This window comes from Ylistrum balloti, unplaced genomic scaffold, assembly GCF_031769215.1.
Source record: "Ylistrum balloti isolate Yb309-2 unplaced genomic scaffold, AGI_CSIRO_Ybal_v1 Utg370608, whole genome shotgun sequence".
Lineage (NCBI taxonomy): Eukaryota > Metazoa > Mollusca > Bivalvia > Pectinida > Pectinidae > Ylistrum > Ylistrum balloti.
Genome location: NW_026782374.1, coordinates 46,965 through 67,475, shown reverse-complemented (window position 1 = coordinate 67,475; position 20,511 = coordinate 46,965). Strand labels below are relative to the sequence as shown.

Below are 20,511 nucleotides of genomic sequence, written 5' to 3'. Positions count from 1 at the left end.
GTTCAGTACCCACGAATGAAGTCCTTAAAAAATGTATGTATATTTGGGGAAAAAATAATATGCCTCTTTGAATTGGATGTTTGCCTATAAATTTGCTGTAGATGTGTTATAGAGATGATAATCTAGCTGTCAGTGTGTAAATCATTCATATTGAACATGTATTTTGTGCTGCAGGATCCGGTGTAAAAAGTCCTGTTTTCACCTTTACCCCTGACCCGGATGTATATAATTGACGTTGGTGACACACATGGAGGTATATCTCCAGAAAATGCCCAACATGATGGGTTGAAACTTTTACATTTTGCTTCTCAGATGTTGATCTTGGCCAGGTGAAATGGAAATTTGCAGATGAAACTTTGGGACTTAGTTATGAATTTTAATGTTACAATGAAACATATAGTGAAATTACTTGTGGTCTTAGTCCATATGATAAAACTTCCCAGCCTGCCTAATTATTTCTACTTCCGCTTTCGTTTTCTATTGAACAGTTTTTAAACGGAATCAAATACTTTCATGCTATAGTAAAATGTTGTAACTAATTGTTTACTCGTGTTATGATTTATCTGTAAAATGAAGTCTATGTTGTTGTCAGTAAATGTTTTATAATTATTCCTACAGATTATTCCAAGATATTCCTAAACTGCGTTTCGTTTTTTATGGTCAGTCAGCATTTTATAATCAATACTACCGTAAACAAACCAGAAAACTTCGGTACGATGTGAATATCCCACTACTTTTGTGATTTATTTCCATGTCTACAAATTGATCAACTACATGACGAAATGAGTGTATTAGGTGTTATGATGTCGTTTTTGCTTAAGGCAATTGAGTATTCGTCCAGAGCAATTAGTTCAGTGATACGAGTGAATTACGAACTGGTGACAGTCGTGCTGCAGTATTGTGTTCAGGGTTTAACAATCGTGTACCACTTTTCTTCCGTAGCCCTGACAGTATTGTTCAATATAATTTCATCAGGGGTTGATTTCCTCAATGAATGCTGCAATTTCAGTTATGGGTTAGTCATGCTTATTTGGAAATTTTCAAGATTCCTTGCAAGCATACTGGATATATTGTTCCAGGGAATGGAGTTTTTGACTAATTTCGTTATGACTGGGAGCAAATGGAGCGCAAGTGCCTTGTATATATCCGTCTCTGACCTTAAACAAAATTCATACAAATCTTTTGTGTGTATCTCTGATGTTGTTACTCAGTGGTCAAAGATTTCAACAGGAGGATTCACCCTTGTTTGGAATTTAACATATAGTGTCATTGCCAGTGCTTTTCATTCATTGAACTACATTTTATCCTTGTCATGGAGGTTATTTGATAATATGATGATAGGATTTGCTGAAGGTGTGAGGTTTTTAACTGATCAGATGTATTTCTTTCTTGTTTATTATCTTCCAAACATTCCTAAAGAGACATATCTAGGCCTGATAACATTATTACTTCTATATATTTTTGTCATTAGCATTTTAAACCACTTGTCCAACCACGACATGACATTTCCCATTCTGAACCATTTTGGACAGCCAAGCAGATTGCGGGAGGAAGTACAAGATGAGGGTCACTTTGAATTCTCTGATGATGAGGTGAATGCAAGCGAGGTTGAAAGTGAAATGGATAATGAAAGTATATCTGATGAAGATGAAGAAGAGGATATTGAATTTGAAGTGACAGATGATTCTGATGACTCTGGAAGTGGAAACCTTTCGGATGACAGTGATGGAACAAGTACAACTTTAAGTAATGATATTGACATTCAGCTTCCACTGACTACAAATGGAAGGTATAACCTAAGGCGATCTACAACACCTTCTCAGAGCAGTTTTAAAAGACATGAAGATTTTGAACGTGAGATAGAGAAAGAACGAGAAAGGCAAAAGTGTGTGGTATGTCAGGATCAGGACAAATCAGTGCTCATTCTTCCTTGCAGACACATGTGCTTGTGTGTAGACTGTGGAAACCAAATTGCAAGGGCAAGGAATGTAGCCCGCAGAACTTGTCCATTATGTCGTCAGAAGATTCGAACTATCATGAATGTTTATGTGTGATGAAACCTAAATTACAATTGGTGCTGTTAAGCCTTTATAAGTTTTTGTTTTATTATTTTTTTATCTTGATGGGCAGCCATCTTGATTTGACAGTGAAAGATTATTATTGCTATTTCTTTGAGTAGCGTTCCAGCTAGAGTAGGTCATCAGAGCACTGCACCCTGCCCTCATTAGACTACTAAACTAAACCTTATTCTCTTTGTGAGTGCTCTGCCTGAAATCTTGAAGCCCTGGTTTTCTTTCTGACCTTGCAGTTTTTCGGCTGATGAAAAATGTTGCCAAAGTCTAGAAATAAACAGAGGTGTATCTACTTTACTAAATGTCTCTCTCTGTCTGAAGCAGGTGCGTTTATTGTATTTCAAACAATAGGATGTCAGTTGGAGGTGACAATAATTGCCTCTGGGTCCACAGCACAGGTTGACCCCACAGGTATGAGGTGTGCAACACCACACCATTCATTGTCATTGCAGGCGATAAGGGTTGCTCATAATTAGATGATACTTACAGGCAAAAACAGAAGTATAAATATAAATTGTTAGAACTTTATACTGAAAAAAGATTTAGAAATGCCCTTCCATACCAATTTTTTACATACAAAAATTTCCTTTTTTGGGTCATCCGACTTGGGGGCTGGGACCAAGAAGGGGAAGTTAAACAAAATTTTGTTCCAGGATGCTATGCCTTATTAATGCCGGAGTAGGTTTCAATCAAATTTGGCCTGAAACATCATCATGGGGTGTCAATGATATCAAACATGCATAAAGTGATCCTGAGATTTTTCCTGATCAAATCTTATTTTAACTCATCTTGAGTCTGCACTTCCTTTCAACTTTCATTCACACCATGGAGAAAAATTTTTGGAGATTGATTTGTTAAAGTTTCGACGTGGAAACCACACTAGCCATTATGTAACATGATTATGCAAATTTATGAAGAGAACCTACTATTTATGAGTTTCTGATACTTTCAAGGAATGTTCAAAAATCAGATTTGTCATTCCATTATCAGCGAATTCTGTGGTTTGTCAATCCATTCGTCAATTGTCAGTTGACCTTAAATGGCCATGGTCCTCTTGTTTTAGGTATTATTCAAACCAAAATTTTCAGTCCAAATCCGTGATAGGTGGTGCTGTAATCACACTAAAAATGAAACATGAAACTAATTTGTCACAACATGTAAAGTTTGATTTTTTTTTCACAAAGAATCTTCTTGTAGACCATCCTTCAATTCTAAAATTCTTTCTCAGTTGAAAGTATTAGAAATTTATAAATGGTAGGTTCTGTACATACCACAAAATGGCTAATGTGGTTACCATGTTGAAGTTTTGATCAGACTGAAAAATAACAAATCATCTTTTTCGTTTCCTTAAAAAATCAATCTCCAAATAGTCTTCTCAAAGGTGTGAATGAAACTTGAAAAGTTCAATTTTGGACCAAAGCCAGAAAATAAGATTTGGTTTGGTCAATCTCAGGATCACTTCATGTTTGTTTGATATCATTGCCACTTCCTGATGATGTTTGAGGTCAAATTTGGTTGAAATCTACCAAGGCATTAAGAAGTAGTAGCATTTTGGAACAAAATATTGTTTAACTTCCCTTTCAGGAGTCCCACCCTTAAGATCATAGGGGTTAAATCAACTTTGTGAATTAAGGAAATGATTCGCCAAACAACTATGATGTTTTGTACCACATTTGATGTAAATCCACTTAAGAATTAAGGAAGCATAGCAATTTGATGCAGAATTATTGACTAATTTTCCTATTTGAAGCCCTGCTTCCAAGTCTCTTTGGATCATATATGTATGATATGAAATGTTGCAAAACATTATTCAAACTTTTAACTATTAGATTCCAAACTAGTTAAATTATGTTAAATATAATCATGATTTGGTCGGAAATGTATACTCATTTAGGCAGTAGCGATTGCTTTTTTTATGATTTTAGGGAGTGGGGGAGATAAATTTGTTTTTATTCCCTCTGGTCAGTCCACTGTCAATATTTGTATGTTGTTTGACAGGAACATTAAACATGCTTTTGAATTGCTTTTGATGTTTGCACTGCAGGTTTTACATACAATTATTGGAATTTTTTTTTTTAACTTTTATATCAAGTCAAAGGAAAAGGGTTCTAGCCTCCTGTTAACTAGTTCACTTAGGTTAGCACATATTCACGCTTTGGAAAAACGATTATCTTAATATGTTACTTGCGACCATGGGAAAATTTCAACAGTTTTTTGGGGGGGTTAATGTTGATAAATATGACATTACTCTCACAGGTCAGGCACCAGATATCTGGATATCTTCACAATATTTCACAAAGATAACAGAGATGGTTTTAAAACACTTTTGCTGTTTGCACTCAGGATGGCGGACTGGGATATTGGTTTAAGCTAGCTTGATCACATGATTGGAAACTTCGCGTAAGCGATTAGAAAGCCTTTAAACATTTCTTTTTATATCATTGTGACAAAAGAATTTACAATGCAAAAGAGTGACCGGTGAGAATGGTGTCATTTTTATTTCCTCGACCCCTGAAAATGAGGAAAATAGATGAAACCCACATGTTTGTGCACTACATATGAAACTGATTTGAGTTAAACCACTCATTGAAGAAAAAATTACTGTATTATATATATATATCTGCTCTTAGTGTTATAATACATGGAAGTATACATGTAATATAAATATGTATTTCTTTTCATACATTTGTAATTTGTTATGGTTATTTGATGAAATATTCAGTAATTGGTTTAGAACACTGAAATAAAAAAAATCGCTGCTTTCCAACAAATATATTTTTTCTTATTTTAATTTATTTCATACATTACTTTCTATACAAAAGTAATGATATATTTTGAATGGAAGGAAACACTAAGATAGGAAATGTGGTATTGAACCCCTGACAAACACAAAACATTGCTTGTAATAATAATATAGCAGTTGATTGCTATGTGCCTACGATGTATGCACGGTGTGTGTATGATAGGAAATGTGTTGTCGAACCCCTGACGAACACAAAACTGCGTTCAGTGTACGGTTCTATCTTGGTTCACATGGATTTAGAAATGACATACGAATAGGTCTGGGAAAGGGTTTGCTTATTTTCTTATTACAAAAAACAAGCCGTGTATCTATAGGTTAGAAAAGTGTAAATCTAAGAGTATAATTATGATAAGTTATATACTGGTAATTGTTATGAAAGTGTTTTGTTTACAAAATACAATGCAACTACAGTCTCGTCGAATTCTAATCTTTGATAAAATATTTCATTTAAAGGGTTACTACTGATGACAAAATGAAAAAAAAAATGTCTTTTGCTTCCTATCTCCTGGTTTGTCTAATTGAAATGATTCGATTGACGAGTCTTTCTTTACGCACGCGATGTTTCCCGAACATTTATCTCCTATTCCCTCTACTCAAATGCCCCTTGTTCAACAACCACTGACATTAAATATTCACGACGTGTCATCCGTGTGTTATGGTTATGATATGGCTAGGCGGATGATCATGCTATAAGACAGTACGAGTTGTCTCCCTTCATAGTGAGTTTTCCGGATTTTATTGTTTCCGGATTATTTCTGTGAACGGTTTTGTAACTTTTTTTAAACGAGAGAATAAAATGGATGAACACAGCTGGAACGTGTTGTCCTCGATCAGCCAAGTCTGAGTATAATTCCCCAAACCAACACCGTTGCCACGCTACATGGTGGAGAATCCGCAGTTTCGAGGTATTATTTCACCTTTGTTGAGGTTCTAGTGATGATATGAACTGTTTTGGTGACTGTAATTCCATTGCCAATCGTACGTGATGTGATATGGCTGAGACCACGTGGTTGAGCGAACTTATACTGAGTGACTAAGATTGAGTTTATAATTCGTGAACTGTTATTGTGTTTGTGAAATGACGTCGTACAATATCAATTTCGACTTTACCGAAGATGACAATGTTTAGTCAGAAGAATTTCTTCTCCGTAATGAACTAAAATCTCGGTATGAGCCGTCTCCAGCCCAACCACCTGTTTCATCAGGCGTGAGTACGCCGTCTGAAATTTTACGCTGCACAACATTTCATGGGACTTCTGACGACCCTGGTCGTTTCCTTGATGAATTCTTAGCATATTGCGAACTATTAGGACAAAGGTGTGGCCGCGTTCAGCCTATTATTACATGGCGCGGCCAAAACATGGTATGAACATTTACCTTGTACACACTGGAGTCGTTGGTCTGATCTACTGGCGAAGTTCAAGACTAGATTTGTAGACTTAAATGTGGAGAGCCCAAGATTGCTCATGGAAACTGACACTTTTACGAAAATGACACTTCAGCCTAACCAAAAGTTGGACGATTTTTACTCTACCCTCATACATAAGGGAAAGATCCTGAAAAGAAGAGACGAGGAGATGCTTCTCAAGTTTATAGACAGTTTACCTGACACACTTATGTTTTATGTGCGAACTACACACCCGAAAACTTGTGAGGCGGCATTTCATGCAGCAAAGATATGGGAAGCTTTCGGGTATCGCGGGTCATCATTGTCACCTTTGAGCTTGGACAATTCTGCAGCACCACAGGGTACTGTCCCCTCCTGGAGTACTGTATCCTCTCAAGCATTAGACCAGTTTGATTTAGCTGCTCTCGCAGATAAAGTGTGTCAACTCTCTGTAAGTGTAGAAAAACTGAAAATGAGTGAAACCATTGCTCCTGTCGGTCCAGCACACCCGAACAATGTCCGCACATGCTAAAAATGTAGGGCAGAAGGTCACATTAGTAGAGATTGCTTTGGATGGAGACATTCCCACCTAACCCCTCGACTCGGTGTCAGCTTTGTCAGCAGATGGGCCATGGAGCTTCAGATTGTGCATATCATGTGTCTGGCCGTCAACAGAAGCAGCATGAAGTTCCTCGCCCACAGGATCAAGCACCACATAGACAGGAACCAGCTGTCCAACACCAGGGAAACTTAAAGGCCCCGAGGCCAGCAGCGCATCTCACAGCCGATCAGTCCGGTTAGAGCCACAACATTCGCACAGCCCTTCTCCTATACTTTGGAGAGAGAAACTGTACAATAGTCATAGTGCAAGTAGTGACAGTTTTGATGATGACTCTGATGAAAGTCTCAGCGATTTCCCTGATAATTGGAGGTGCACTAAGGACACTAAATTCATGTATTACCCTATTGACTTTAAATACATTAAGGTAGCAGCATTGTTAGACTCAGGATCAAGTATAACTGTAATGGGTGTTGATTTCTTTAACATGTTATCTGATAAATGTAAGAGTAATTTTTAGCCCTCTGAGAAACAAATTTTGGTTGCTGATGATAAATATGTCAAGGTCATGGGTACACGCCAAATGGTAGGCATACATTGCATGCTCATTTATTAGAGAATACCTCACACCCTTTCATTGTTGGTACTGATTACATGATGTCTAAGAGATTAGTACTTGATTTTAAATCAGGTGTCCATTCTGTGAAGGGTATGTCAGGGAAGGTCAAGGTCAAATGTATGTCCTCTGTCACCTTGTCTCCAAATGCTGAAATTAATATTCAGGATAAAGTACCAAAACATGTGTTTACAGGTATCCAGGGTATTTGTACTATTCATAAAAGAGTTTTACATGGTGGATTATTGGTTGCTAAATCAGTCGTGACTGTACCACCCACTCCAATTATACCAATGAGATTATGTAACCCTACAAATGCCCCAATTCATATTTCTAAGGGTACAGTTTTGGCAGATTTTGCAATGTTCAATGGATCATGTGAAGTAATACCTATGAAACCAATGAAGGAAAACATTGTGTGTACCCATGTTAAAGAGATGTGTAATGAATCTAATGATACACCTCATGATGGTAACCCTGTATGTGCTTTTACTGAACATGTACCTGTTGAATCACATTATCAAAGTACTGACAGTACTGAAAGTACCAATGACTCAGAGCCTACATTTTTTGAGAATTTCCAAATAGGCACATGCTTGTCTGATGATCAAACTAGGAAAGTTAAGGAATGTTTGTATGATAACAAAGATGTTTTTGTCACACCATCGAATCCATCTTTAGGATACACAACCTTAGTTGAACATGAAATTCATCTTAAGAAAGATTTTGTAGGTAAACAACAGAGGCCGTACCGACTCCCTCCAGATAAGAAAGAAGTGTTGCGTACTCAGCTGAATGAATTGTTAGAACAAGGGGTGATTGTTGCTGTGTCCGAGAGTGAAAGTTTGCCCATATCTAGTCCTATTGTGTTAGTGGCTAAAAGAAAATATCCAGGATCTGAGGGAAAGAAAGGTTCATGGGAGAGTCATTTACATAGTTTTAGATTCTGTTGTGACTTCAGGTATTTGAATTCCCAGACTGAAGATTTTCGGTACAACATCCCTGATTTAAAAGAACTCACAGAGTCCTTTAGTCAAACCAAGCCAAACTTTATCACATCAGTAGATATGAGTTCAGGGTTTTTTCAAATGGGTATATCTGAGAAATCGTCAAGTTATACTGCATTTGATACCTGTTTTGGTACAAATTTCTACAATTGCCAATGGGCTTAAAGACTGCGCCTAATAGTTTCCAACTATTGATGGATAAGGTTTGCAGGGTTTGATACTTAAATCTGTGTTGTGTTACCTAGATGATGTTTTGATTGTTTCATCAACATTTGAACAACATTTACTTGACATTCAGGAGGTACTTTACAGGTTTCTTACTGCAGGGCTTAAACTTGGCCCCAAAAAGTGTAGATTTGCGGTAGACAAATGTGTATTCTTAGGTCATGAGATATCTAATGCTGGGATTCGCCCTCCGGCAGACAGAGTTGAATGTATTCGTAACTATCCCCACCCTACTCATACTAAGGAAGTCAAAAGCGCAATGGGCTTAATGAACTGGTTCAAAAAGTTTATTCCTAACTATAGTACAATAGCTGCTCCTATATATCAGTTATTGAAGAAAAACACCAAATTTCAGTGGAGTAGTGAACATAGTGAAGCTTTTGAAACCTTGAAACTCTCGCTTGTGAACTCAGATGCCCTGGCATTTCCCCGCTTTGATATACCGTTTCGTATAGCAGTGGTTACTTCTAGTAAAGGCATAAGGTTTATGCTTTATCAGATTTACGAGGATGGTACGTCGCATACCATTCGTTTTGATTCAAAGGGACTAAACAAGTGGCAACAGTTTTATGGACCCACGAAACTGGAACTTCTCGGTGTGGTTACAGCTGTAACAGAGTGTGCTTCTTATATCCGTGGCGCTCATTTTATCGTCGAGTGTGATCACCAAGCGCTTCGTCCTATCTCGGTCAATCGCTTGAAGGGAGCTATATATGAACTTTGGTTGGCGGTGTTACAGCAGTATGATTTAGAGATACAGTATAAGCCAGATGGTGGTCCCCGACGCCCTCTCTAGGTGTCATCCAGCCACTGGGATACCGGTTTTGGACGCCAGTCCTGCTGAGGAAGATCCACACTTCCACTCTGTCGAGGAGTCGGTTCCTGCTATCACATTGCCCTCTGGTGAGAACCTAAGTGACTTGTTCTATAAGCCAGTGTCTGCATTAAACAATATATGTTTCAGACAGCCATCTGTTGACCCCGCATTTGAGTATGACGCCGACACAGAAGAAGAGAATGTTGCTTGTCCCACACATCACCGACACAAAAAACGCCGGGTAAAGTCTGTCAAGCCTTACTCAATACAACAGTGTCCTATGACTGTTCAGAAGCCAATGACGCCATTGGAGGAAGAGGATAGGCAGCAAACTGAGGAGTCTCATAGTCGTAATGAAAGTGACAATTCTACGTGTCAGTCTGTTAATAGTGGCAGTGAGTCAAGTGACGTCGATGAACATTACAACAAGCCAACTCAGATTAGTCCAATCACTTGTGACCATTTCCAATTGTCCACCCAGAATGATTCTCCGGACAGTGACTCTTTCCAAAGACCCACTGATATTGATTCTGCTCCTGACACTTGTATGGATGTGACATATCAAACCTCTACCTATTACCGTGGTGACAATGGCACAGATCTTGACAAGCGTCCCTCTTCTGTTACCGACATAACTGACATGTCATCTGACCCCACCGATGATATTACTACTAAAAATTCGTTGTCAGGGTCCTTACAATCTGATGAGGAAGAGATCACTCGGACACCATGGTCTATATTAGGAAAGTCGTCAGAGGAACTAGCTTTGCTCCAACAAATGGATGCCACTTTTCAAAATATCTACAAGAGGATGGAACCTTACCTACAAGTCAGAAAGTCTCTCTTCGTGTTCTATTACTAAGTGCTGACTTCATGGTGATCAACAAAGTCCTTTTTCATTCCCGTGTTGCTAAGGCGAAGCGAACTAAAGACATGAACATGTATCAGTTACCTCTACATAGTTCTATCGTACAAGGTGTTCTTCACCTTTATCACGATAGCCCTATGGGAAGCCATGGAGGTATCCATGATACCCTCGACAAAATTAAGGAACATTATTTCTTCTATCGTATGGCAGAAATAGTAACAGATTATGTGCGCTCCTGTCTACCTTGTCAGCAAAGAAAACTGACCAAATATCATACCAAGTCGGGTATAGTCGCTTACCCTACACCGAGTGCTCCATTTCGTGTGTGGCAAGTAGACAGTTTTGGCCCATTACCACTTACACCTTCTGGGAAGATGTACATCTTTACAGCTGTGGATATGTTTAGTAAGTTTGTATATATGGAACCTATGGCTAGTGATGACACGTACACTGTATCGACCATTCTCTTTCATATGTTGTGTACCTATGGCAGCTGCGACACTCTTGTGTCAGACAGAGGTACGGAGTTTACATTGAGAGTTACACAGGAGTTGTGTCGATTATTTGATGTAAAACAGGAATTTACACCTAGTTTTGTGCATCACTGCCTCGGGGCATGTGGGAGGACTCATTCTACACTGGCTGCCAAGATCACTCCTTATATGAACAGTACTCGGTCTAATTGGGAGGACGTCATACCTTCTATTGCGGCAGCGATGAACATGTCGGTAAATAGTTCAACTGCATACTCTCCCTATGAAATCTTGTATGGTCAGCGGCCCAGTTTCCCTTTGTCTACCCACATCCCTCCCACAAATTTGCATACTTTGCCGAAGAACGTGCATTCATATTACACCAATTACAGTGTATCAGGACAGAGATGTTGGAACATGTTAAAACTGCCGAGGATCGGATGCTTACTGCGGCCAACTCCACGGCAAGGCCTCTCCAACTAGCTGTTGTTGACTACGTGTTTCTACATAAGCAACCCACGGGACAGAAACTACAGAACTTGTATACTGATGTATATGTTGTGTACGAGATTGTTTCACCGCATCTGGTTAAAATCCAGGACCCTACCACTTTAAAGATTTCCCCAGTACCCATTCACGTTGATAGGCTGAAAATGGCCTATATTCGTCAACCTACACCAGACTCCTTCAGAGTTGTCACTTCTAACCGAGCTGCCTTGACAGAGGAGGTAAGTGTGCAGGTTGATGCTCCTGCACGAGATCAGCCTAATAGTAGTGATGCTGAACAATCCTTGCCCAATCACACTTCGGAGGAATCATCTTCCTCTACCTCAGACGTTCAGGTGTCACCTGTTTCTACCCGTCCTATGCGGCAACGACAATGACCTCTTCGCTTCAGGGATGAAAATCATGTTAATCCATTCGCAGACTCTCACATTACCGCTTCCTCAGATTCGGACGGATTACACACATTAAAACGAGTAATTGCACAGAGACACTTGCCATCAGGTTGTGAGTACCTTGTCCAAATTGTGGGGGAGCCTGCGCAAAATGCAATATGGGTGAAAGAAACTGCTCTAAATATGAAGGCTCGAAAAGCTATTGAGAGGAGATCACCTCCAGTGGTATCATAGACATTGTACATACTACTAATTATAGACCCTTGTATTATAGTCCATGTTGTATTCCAAAACAAGCGATATGAGAGTTATTGCCCATAGTTATCTTTAATGACTATTAGTCAATATTCATACCAGGATGATTTTTGTACCCACTTCTACAATGTAACTGTGTACTTATTTTTGCATACTATTGATTGATACCATACCCTGTATCAAATGCCATATTGCTGATTTCTATTTGGAATATATTTGTATTCAATATGCACTGTTCCTTTAATGCTAAGGATTAAATGCAGTTACTTCAATAATTCATGTATTGTACCAATAGTTTACTTTATAAGCAAAGATTTTCATTTTTTTTCTTAGATTTGAATTCAAAAGTGTCTTTTCTGAACTTTGTAGTTAATGAATGGTTATTCTTGACAGTCGGAAAGATAGAATGGTATCATTTGAATGAAAATTATTTTGCAGTTCAGTTTAATGGGTATTTTTTTAACAAAATATGAAATGTTGTAATTCTGCATGAAAATACATATATACTGGTATTAAGTGACATTGCTGGAGAGTATAGATTGCATTATAAGTCTATGGAGTCAATACTGTGCGCATACCCAAATTGAAGTTGATTATTCATTAGTCAGTACATGTATTGCATTTGAAATGGTATTGGAAGAAAATCATTTTGACAATCTATATTACTAGTCATCTTCATTATTATGCATGTCTATTCAATGGGTTTACATGCTTGATTAATTTAGAGTATTTTCTTGACATATATCTAAGAGGTGCCATTGTTTATAGTTACAGAGTTTTGTGTTTTAAAATAATTTTGTTGATTTTTTCAAGTGGAAGAGTTTTTTGTGGTTTGTTTGAGATTACATTGTATTCTGCTAGTCATTTCTGTGTGATTACACTTGAAGGTTGAGCATTTACAGTATTGCAGAATTTGTACAACTGAGGGCTATTGAAATGTGTTAGCTGACATTTATATTATCATGTCCCACAATAATGAAACGATATACTATATATGTCATCATGAATTGTAGAAATGTAACATTTTTTAAGTTGTATCGAGAAATTATCATTGTTGAATAGCATGATTGATTTCCAGTCATAGGTATGGTATTGTAAGGGGAAGTAACTGTGAGTGGGTCAGTGTTAGAGAGAGTGTTGGTGCCTTACTGGTATACCTTATTCTGTGTTAATAATCTATTCTGTTGTTATCTCAGAGTTCATGGTCTCTGCTTGATACATTCCTAATCTTAGGAAAATGTTAGTACCTAAATAAAATTCATAATGATGGCTACATATCTTTATCATTAAGGGTCAAAGCAACATTTTATTTTCAAACATGTAATTGCCCTTCCAAATTATGACAAACAATGCTATTGTAACTGTACTGCTTACTTCATGTTCATCCGTCTAGCGGTAACAGGTCTTGATTGCCTGTTAATCAAGGGGGCGGGATGTTATGGTTATGATATGGCTAGGCGGATAATCATGCTATAAGACAGTACGAGTTGTCTCCCTTCATAGTGAGTTTTCCGGATTTTCTGTGACCAGTTTTGTAACTGTTTTTAACGAGAGAATAAAATGGATGAACAGAGCTGGAACGTGTTGTCCTCGATCAGCCAAGTCTGAGTATAATTCCCCAAACCAACACCGTTGCCACGCTACACGTGCAAAGCTTCTTAAATGAGCAATGTGTGGATTTAACAAAAGTATTGACACTATTGCAAAGACAAAAAAGGAGGAGGATTATAAATCAATGATAAAGCAATTACGGAGATTCTTACCAAATTAAACAAAACGGACGAAAAGGCGAAAGCAAAAATCCAGTGTAAAATAGAACACAATATTCTTATTCACAGCAAATGTAATATTTCAGTTAATGATTTTTGAGTTTGTGTTTTCACTTTAAGAAAAAAAAGAATATAATTGTTTTTATTGTCTGTCTTTGTTTCGTTCTCTTTCTTTTTATATATCACAGAGACTGGAAATTCCCGCAGTTCTTGTGATACCTCGCATGCCCTATTGTCTTCTTGAAGAAAATTTATCGAGCGCGAGAAATGGTTGTGGGCCTGCGCTGTAAGGCGAAACCGGCTTTCCGTGTGTTGTTTTGACAGTAATCATCACATGGTTTAGCGATAACGATGAAGGCGACGATGGTCTGGTAATTTCTTTCACGCACAAAACTGATTGTGTATTTGTCAGTTCTTGCCATCATGTCACCTCGCCTCAGGTAAGTTGAGAAGTGTTATTTCTTCCATTAGAGAGCATCAGAAAAGCTCTTGTCAGAAATATTGTAATAGTGATATTTAACAGTTTTAAGTTTTAACTGGTGACTGAAATTTCATGAGCATGTATTTTCAATGGCATTATGACTTCCTGTCATGGGACGATGATATAGACTTAGATTATTTATTAGAAGAATACACGGACAACGAAACACACGACCATAATAGTAGTGATGGTGACTTTGAGGGACCGTCTTGACAAGAAATTGAAACTTGAGAGAAGAACAGAAAAAAACAGTAGATCTTTACGCTTGCCCAGTGTGTAATAGACATTTTAAAAGCATAGCTGGTTTTCGCGGTCACACTAAGAAACAACATGACAAAGCTGGACTGAAAAGTAATTTTATGATTTATTACCCCTTTTTATACTCATTCGTCCACAAACAAATCCCATATAAAGCAATATAAATGAATAAGTGAGGAAAATAATCAAGCAGTTCTCAGTGTAAATAAGGCAAAGAATTCACTGAATAAACCAGATAACTCTCACCATATCTAAATATATTTCTCTACAACAAATATTCGCAGAAATAAATGTCCAGAAGTCCCAATACTGAAAATTTACTAAGTTGAAGAAATGTTACTGTTTTAGCATGTGATCATAGATTGCCAAATCAGAGTTTACCACCGTTATCTGCATCTACATCTACATCTTCTTCTTTTCTAGACAAGTATAAGCGTTGGACAAGAAAGAATGACTGTGGTGGACTCCTTTTTCCCAGAGATATGTTCTATTTACTTGTACGTGAACTTGAAAATGTAGTGCGGTGTAATGTTAACATGGACAATTTGTCTTCTAATTCCTTCATCTGTCTGAACCTGAAAGAAAAAATCATGGAGTCTTTATGGTAAAATACTATACAAATGATATCTTCTCTTCTGCTGAGGGGAATGATTCAACTGAACACCTGTTTGTGATGGAGGACATAATTTCACTTTTTCTACGCATTCGAGGTTTTGCAGTAGTGAGAGTAGAACGCAACAAATTGATGTCATTACGCAAGTCTAAAGTGAAAGCATCTTCCGGTTTGAGAAAGTCTCTGATGCCAAGATCCTGATATGACATTTTGTAAAACATTAATGTACCTACTGTGTTTCACATAGGTCAATGGCTGATATTAACTGTACATGTACTATATTGTCTCCAACTAGCAGTAAACCAGCAGTATTATTCTAGCCATGATAGATCTTTTCCAGTATTATCAGATTTAAAAATGAAAGCATGAATTGCAGAAAATCTGGTACATGTACTGTATGTTCAGCAAATCAGCCTGTGTACATGTGTAATCCCCCCAAACCTCTAATTAAAGGGTATATCTTTTCTCAAATCTGTAAAATTACAAAATGGTTAAAGGAATTGTACATGTACATGTAGCCTCCTAGTTATGAACGATATTACACATTGCTTGTATAACCTATTTCTTTGCATACATTAATAGGAAATAAACCAATCTAACATCAGTATCTTGTGATGTTATGTATATGTACATATTCATTGATACAAATTGTACACAACATCTTCTTAAAGCCCCTATTTCATTATATAAACATATACTTTGGTAATTATTGAAGCCATAAATCATCAAGTTATTGCATTCATGTATAGCATGTACCTCTGATTATGGTAGTATATTTAAAGCATGTTCAAGTAGATGAGGACCCAAATATACAATGGTTGCACATATTCAACAATATTCAAGTTATTTAATATTATATTTACACGGGTCATTGCATTGTACAAAATTTCTATTTGTAGGAAACATATATGCTAAAAATTGAACATGTTTACCTCTTGTTTTAAATTCCATTAACACTTCAACACTATCATTCATCACCATAATTTCCACATATACGAATATAGGTAAAGGATAAAATGCATATATGTATGACAGGTAGAATTAGATTGTTTAGAGGAGGTGGAATTAGATTGCTTAGAGGACATAGATAAGAGTGTAACTAACACCAAGGAGCATTGGCCAGTAGGAATTATGCTGAGCCCACTTCCCCTGGTTGAAGGGATGGCCCAGCTGATGTCCTACAGAGTTGGTGATAAGAGATGAAAGGCTTAGCCAGCGTAGAGAAATGGAGTGTGATTGTTTTATAAATATAAGATATTTTTATAATTTTTAAAGTAAGTATAGGACTGAAGTTATTAGAGTATAACGGTAACTTCAATGTCCTGAAAGGTAATATTTCTCAAATATCATTTAGGTGTATAAATGAAGATATATGAATTGGGTATTGTTAGAAACTAGAGGAAATTATCTTTAAGTACATCTTTTCATATTTTACATACATATTATAGTTATTTTGTAAATAAGAGTTATAGTTAGAAAAGAAACACAATCTGCTTCTAGGACATAGTATCTAGGAAACCCTTGGGGCCAAGAAAGGGGTTCTTTCTACTAGGGACTAGGAGTTAGTATATATATACGGGTTGTCAGTCCCAGAGGAAAGAACTTACTTAGAGATTGGCCAGGTTGTGGACACTTTGTATACTCAATGTAAGTGTGTGTCAGGAGAATGGATGGAGAAGTGAGGTGGTGACTTTTGTAATGTATACCAGGATCGAGCTAATAAAAACTATAGGATGGCTGTCCAGTGTCCTAGTAATTCTTTTATAGTAAAATGGTGACATCAAGTACTTAAGGAATTATGACCGGCCGGTCATACATGTATGTACATACTGTAAATATTTCTGAAGGATAATATTAAATGGTTCTTTGACTTTGTTTTTATATATTGATAACTTTGGTAATCATCACCCGAATTTATTCTGTTATTCCAATGTCTTTTTTAGTCCCTTAAATAGGTAGTGTATTTATGCATTGATGTCATTTTTTTTTAGTTTCATAGGGGTATGAAAAAAAATGTTTGCAAACTGTATGAATCCGCGTAATGGGTTGATTCAAAAGTTTGCAAACAATTTTTTTTTCATACCCCAATGAAACTAAAAAAATGACATCATTGCTTATAATTGATGTTAAATCCACCGAGTTTAAAATAAAACATAAAAGGAAGTAATTTTAAAAGAATTTAATAATGGCACTTTATATATGCCCAACAACCATGAACTGAACGATATGCAAATGAGCGCGCGCGTGTCAGCTGATCTGATTAGCGGGAAGACGTCGGCCATCTTTCATAGCTCACCCAAGCGAGGAATGCTGGATGGAAAAGTTCATTGTTTTACTTAGAACTGTTTTTGGCCGAAGTTAAACACGCAGTTTGAAAAGGAAGAGTGGGAGTGAAGTCCAGAGGACATAAAGTTGTTGGAAGAAGCAAGCTGTGTTGAATTCAACGTATGGTTTAATCCTGACACACGTGGTTTACTTGTGACAGTTGATTAAAGACCAATACTCCGGGTGACGCAGGCTTCGGGTTGTGTAATAGTATGAGTTACGGGAACGACTTCCTGACTGGCGTTCGGCTGTATGACTGAAGAAAGGGCTGTACTGAGCTGATGTTTCTGTCCGGTAGTGCAACCATGGCTATAACTCCGGACTCAACTTTCATTATGATGACCGGACATGAACATTATGTGTCTAAGTTCAAATCCGGTATCACTCATGGCCTGGATAGCGGTGGTGCAGAGCCAGTGTGCCTTGTAGTGTTGTGTGCATTTCGTGAAATGTCTACCATAAATCTGGAGAATTGGAACAGTTTCAAGTTGAAGTTGAAATTGAAGGTGAAGATCAAAGGTTTCTGTGAGCCTTTGATGTTGCCGGGGAAAAATAGTTCCGGCTTATTATTTTATTTTTTTTTTTTCATAGAGGTATGAAATTATTTTAGACCAATCAGATTGCAGCATTTTGTATGAAAAAAAAGGGAAAATTGATTATTTGTGTGTATCATCCACTTTGGTAATTATTCTGTATAGAGAATTGACTCTCATAGCTGCTTCTCAACATCTAAATTGACTACTATGTGGTTACTTCTCAATATTCTAAATTGAAGACTATGATCTCTTTTTCGGGACTTTTGGTCATCTATGATGAGTCGTTCATTTTCTTCATTCCCATGTTGGACATTTCCATTTCTGGGAGCCAGAGCCTGAGCACCAATTGCTCTCATTGATGTCATCATATTTCGTGCTTCGTACACAGTAGGATTGTTGTTGTTCCCACCCCTGTGACTATAATGTCCAAAATGCTGTTCAATTGGATCCTGATTAAAATGGTGTGTCAGACCAAAGTTTGCGCCAGCATTAAGGATAACCTGTATGCATTCTGTAATAGAATTCACACTAATTTTGAGACCATCTTTTGTCTGTTAACTCAATTTCATCCTGTTGCGTTGAGCCTGGCTGAAGTCTCCTGGTCGGTTCTCAACGCATGCATTCCACTGATCCAGATATCCCAAAAAGTCTTTCTTTAACCACTCTAATCGTGGATCTGAGACATCTTTGTAAGGATTCAGATAAAGATTTCTCTTATTCCTTCCTTCATACAGACTTCGAACATTCAAGCAGTCAAAAGAATTGTTAAAGTTTCTTATGAAATCAACAGTCTCACTAACATCGTATAATTCCTCCAGAGCATTTCCCACAGAGCTACTTAACACTTGTCCTGCTAGATCTACATTCATACATCCAAAAGCTGTCACATCTACATGTGCACGTGTAAGTTTTGGACATGGACTATACAATGAAAGTTCACAATTTTCCTCATACAGCCTTAATATATGAAGCCATGAAATATCCTTTCCATCTTTCCACAGTTTTCGAGTGTTCTTGTGAGAATAAGAGTTGCTGAAACAGTTTCTTGTGGTCTGCACAAGATGTGGAACATCAGAAATAAAAAAAAAATATTTTCTACCTTTGTCTCTTGGGCTGAATACACAAGAACTTCAGCCACTTTATGTATATGAAAAAAAATTCGGTTTGCAGATGCATCATCACATGTTAAAAAAACACTTTTAGATTGATGATTTTAACAATATCCACAGCCTTCCAAACAATTGGATACAAAGAGTCTGCGGTTATACTTGTGGTAGCAAATTCAGCAAGAGGAAACTTCACATCTGTCGAAACACCACGCACCATAAGAACAAGCATGGATTTTGCAGTAGCACTTTTTTAATTATCTGACTTTTTTTATAGTTCCAGAATTTGGTTGCCAACTTTATCTAGGTTACAATAGCCAATAAGTTCACCAGTATGCTTGTCATACACAAGATCCTCCTTAATTCTAATTTCATCAAACAGTATTCCAACTTAGCACTTAAATGGTTCATCACTTGACAGCATCCATTTCTTTGATGCTTTCTCTTGTAACATTTTTAAAACATCTCCATGAAATCCCAAAGCACTTGTAGTGTAGTGTGAATAATCAAATAGAGTCCGAGCACTTGGCAAATTTACAAACCCAGAGTCTCTCAAGACATCATAAGCTTCAGCAGACTTATGACGCAAATACAAAAACCACTTCACTATCATTGGATGCCATCGCATACCATTTCCCTCATATTTTGAGAATTCCAGCTGCTGCTCCCAATGTAGTCTTTGTAAAGAATTCGGGTCTGGAAATACCTTCTCCATGTCCTCTCAACAAACACTAAACAAGTCTGACATTTCCTGATTTTGGTGACCTGGCACCCTTATTCCACACTGCAAATTATGCCTGTCAATGTCCCTCTTTTGCTTGTCAATGGTGTGTTGTAAACTTTTCATACACTACTGCTGTTGTTGAATTTTTGAAACGAGCATTTGCCTATTCATGTCTTTATTTCAAATTTGGGAAGACTTTGTGGGAGCTCATCAGGGTTGGAGACAGCAGATATTTCAGGCACTTCAGGCACACGAGATGACACATAATCATGATCAAAGTTAGAGAAAGATGATGAGATATTACATGGTGTAGATGTGTAACTGTGGTCAGATCTGACAGGGGATGGCGTGCAGGTATCACCTTGTTCAAGACAACGTTGTCAGGAAGTGATGCATCATTATGATCTGGATCATGTTGACAGCTGATGACAACCGTATTTTCTTTTTATTGAATACTTCTTGCGTCCCAAAACTTTCTTTTCTTCAGTTTGGCATCCTGGACAAATAATAATGGTGTTTTGGTGTTTAACCTCTACAAATATCACTGGCGCCCTTATACTATTGTATTATTATTATAATGAAGTATAAGAAAACTTCAACCTCAATTTTTTCACCAAAAGAAGTTATTTCCCAAACCTATGATGCTTAAAATTAAGTTCATGGGATTTACACACACCCCCATCCAACAATTTTCCTAACATATTGCACCGAAACGAAA

The 20,511-nt window shown here is 37.3% G+C and overlaps 1 protein-coding gene and 1 pseudogene across 1 annotated transcript; one reads left to right on the top strand and one right to left on the bottom strand.

Annotated features, from left to right (window-relative positions):
- Positions 1-745: 745 nt before the first annotated feature.
- Positions 746-4,709, top strand: LOC132556929 (uncharacterized). The gene has a single exon (XM_060221382.1). The coding sequence runs from the start codon at positions 783-785 to the stop codon at positions 2,052-2,054; it is 1,272 nt and encodes a 423-aa protein (XP_060077365.1). The 5' UTR covers positions 746-782; the 3' UTR covers positions 2,055-4,709.
- Positions 4,710-18,517: 13,808 nt separating this feature from the next.
- On the bottom strand, positions 18,518-19,964 carry LOC132556928 (uncharacterized; annotated as a pseudogene).
- Positions 19,965-20,511: the final 547 nt, after the last annotated feature.

Coding starts and splice junctions, on each gene's coding strand:
- LOC132556929 (XM_060221382.1), top strand. CDS start 783: ATGAGTGTATTAGGTGTTATGATGTCGTTTTTGCTTAAGGCAATTGAG.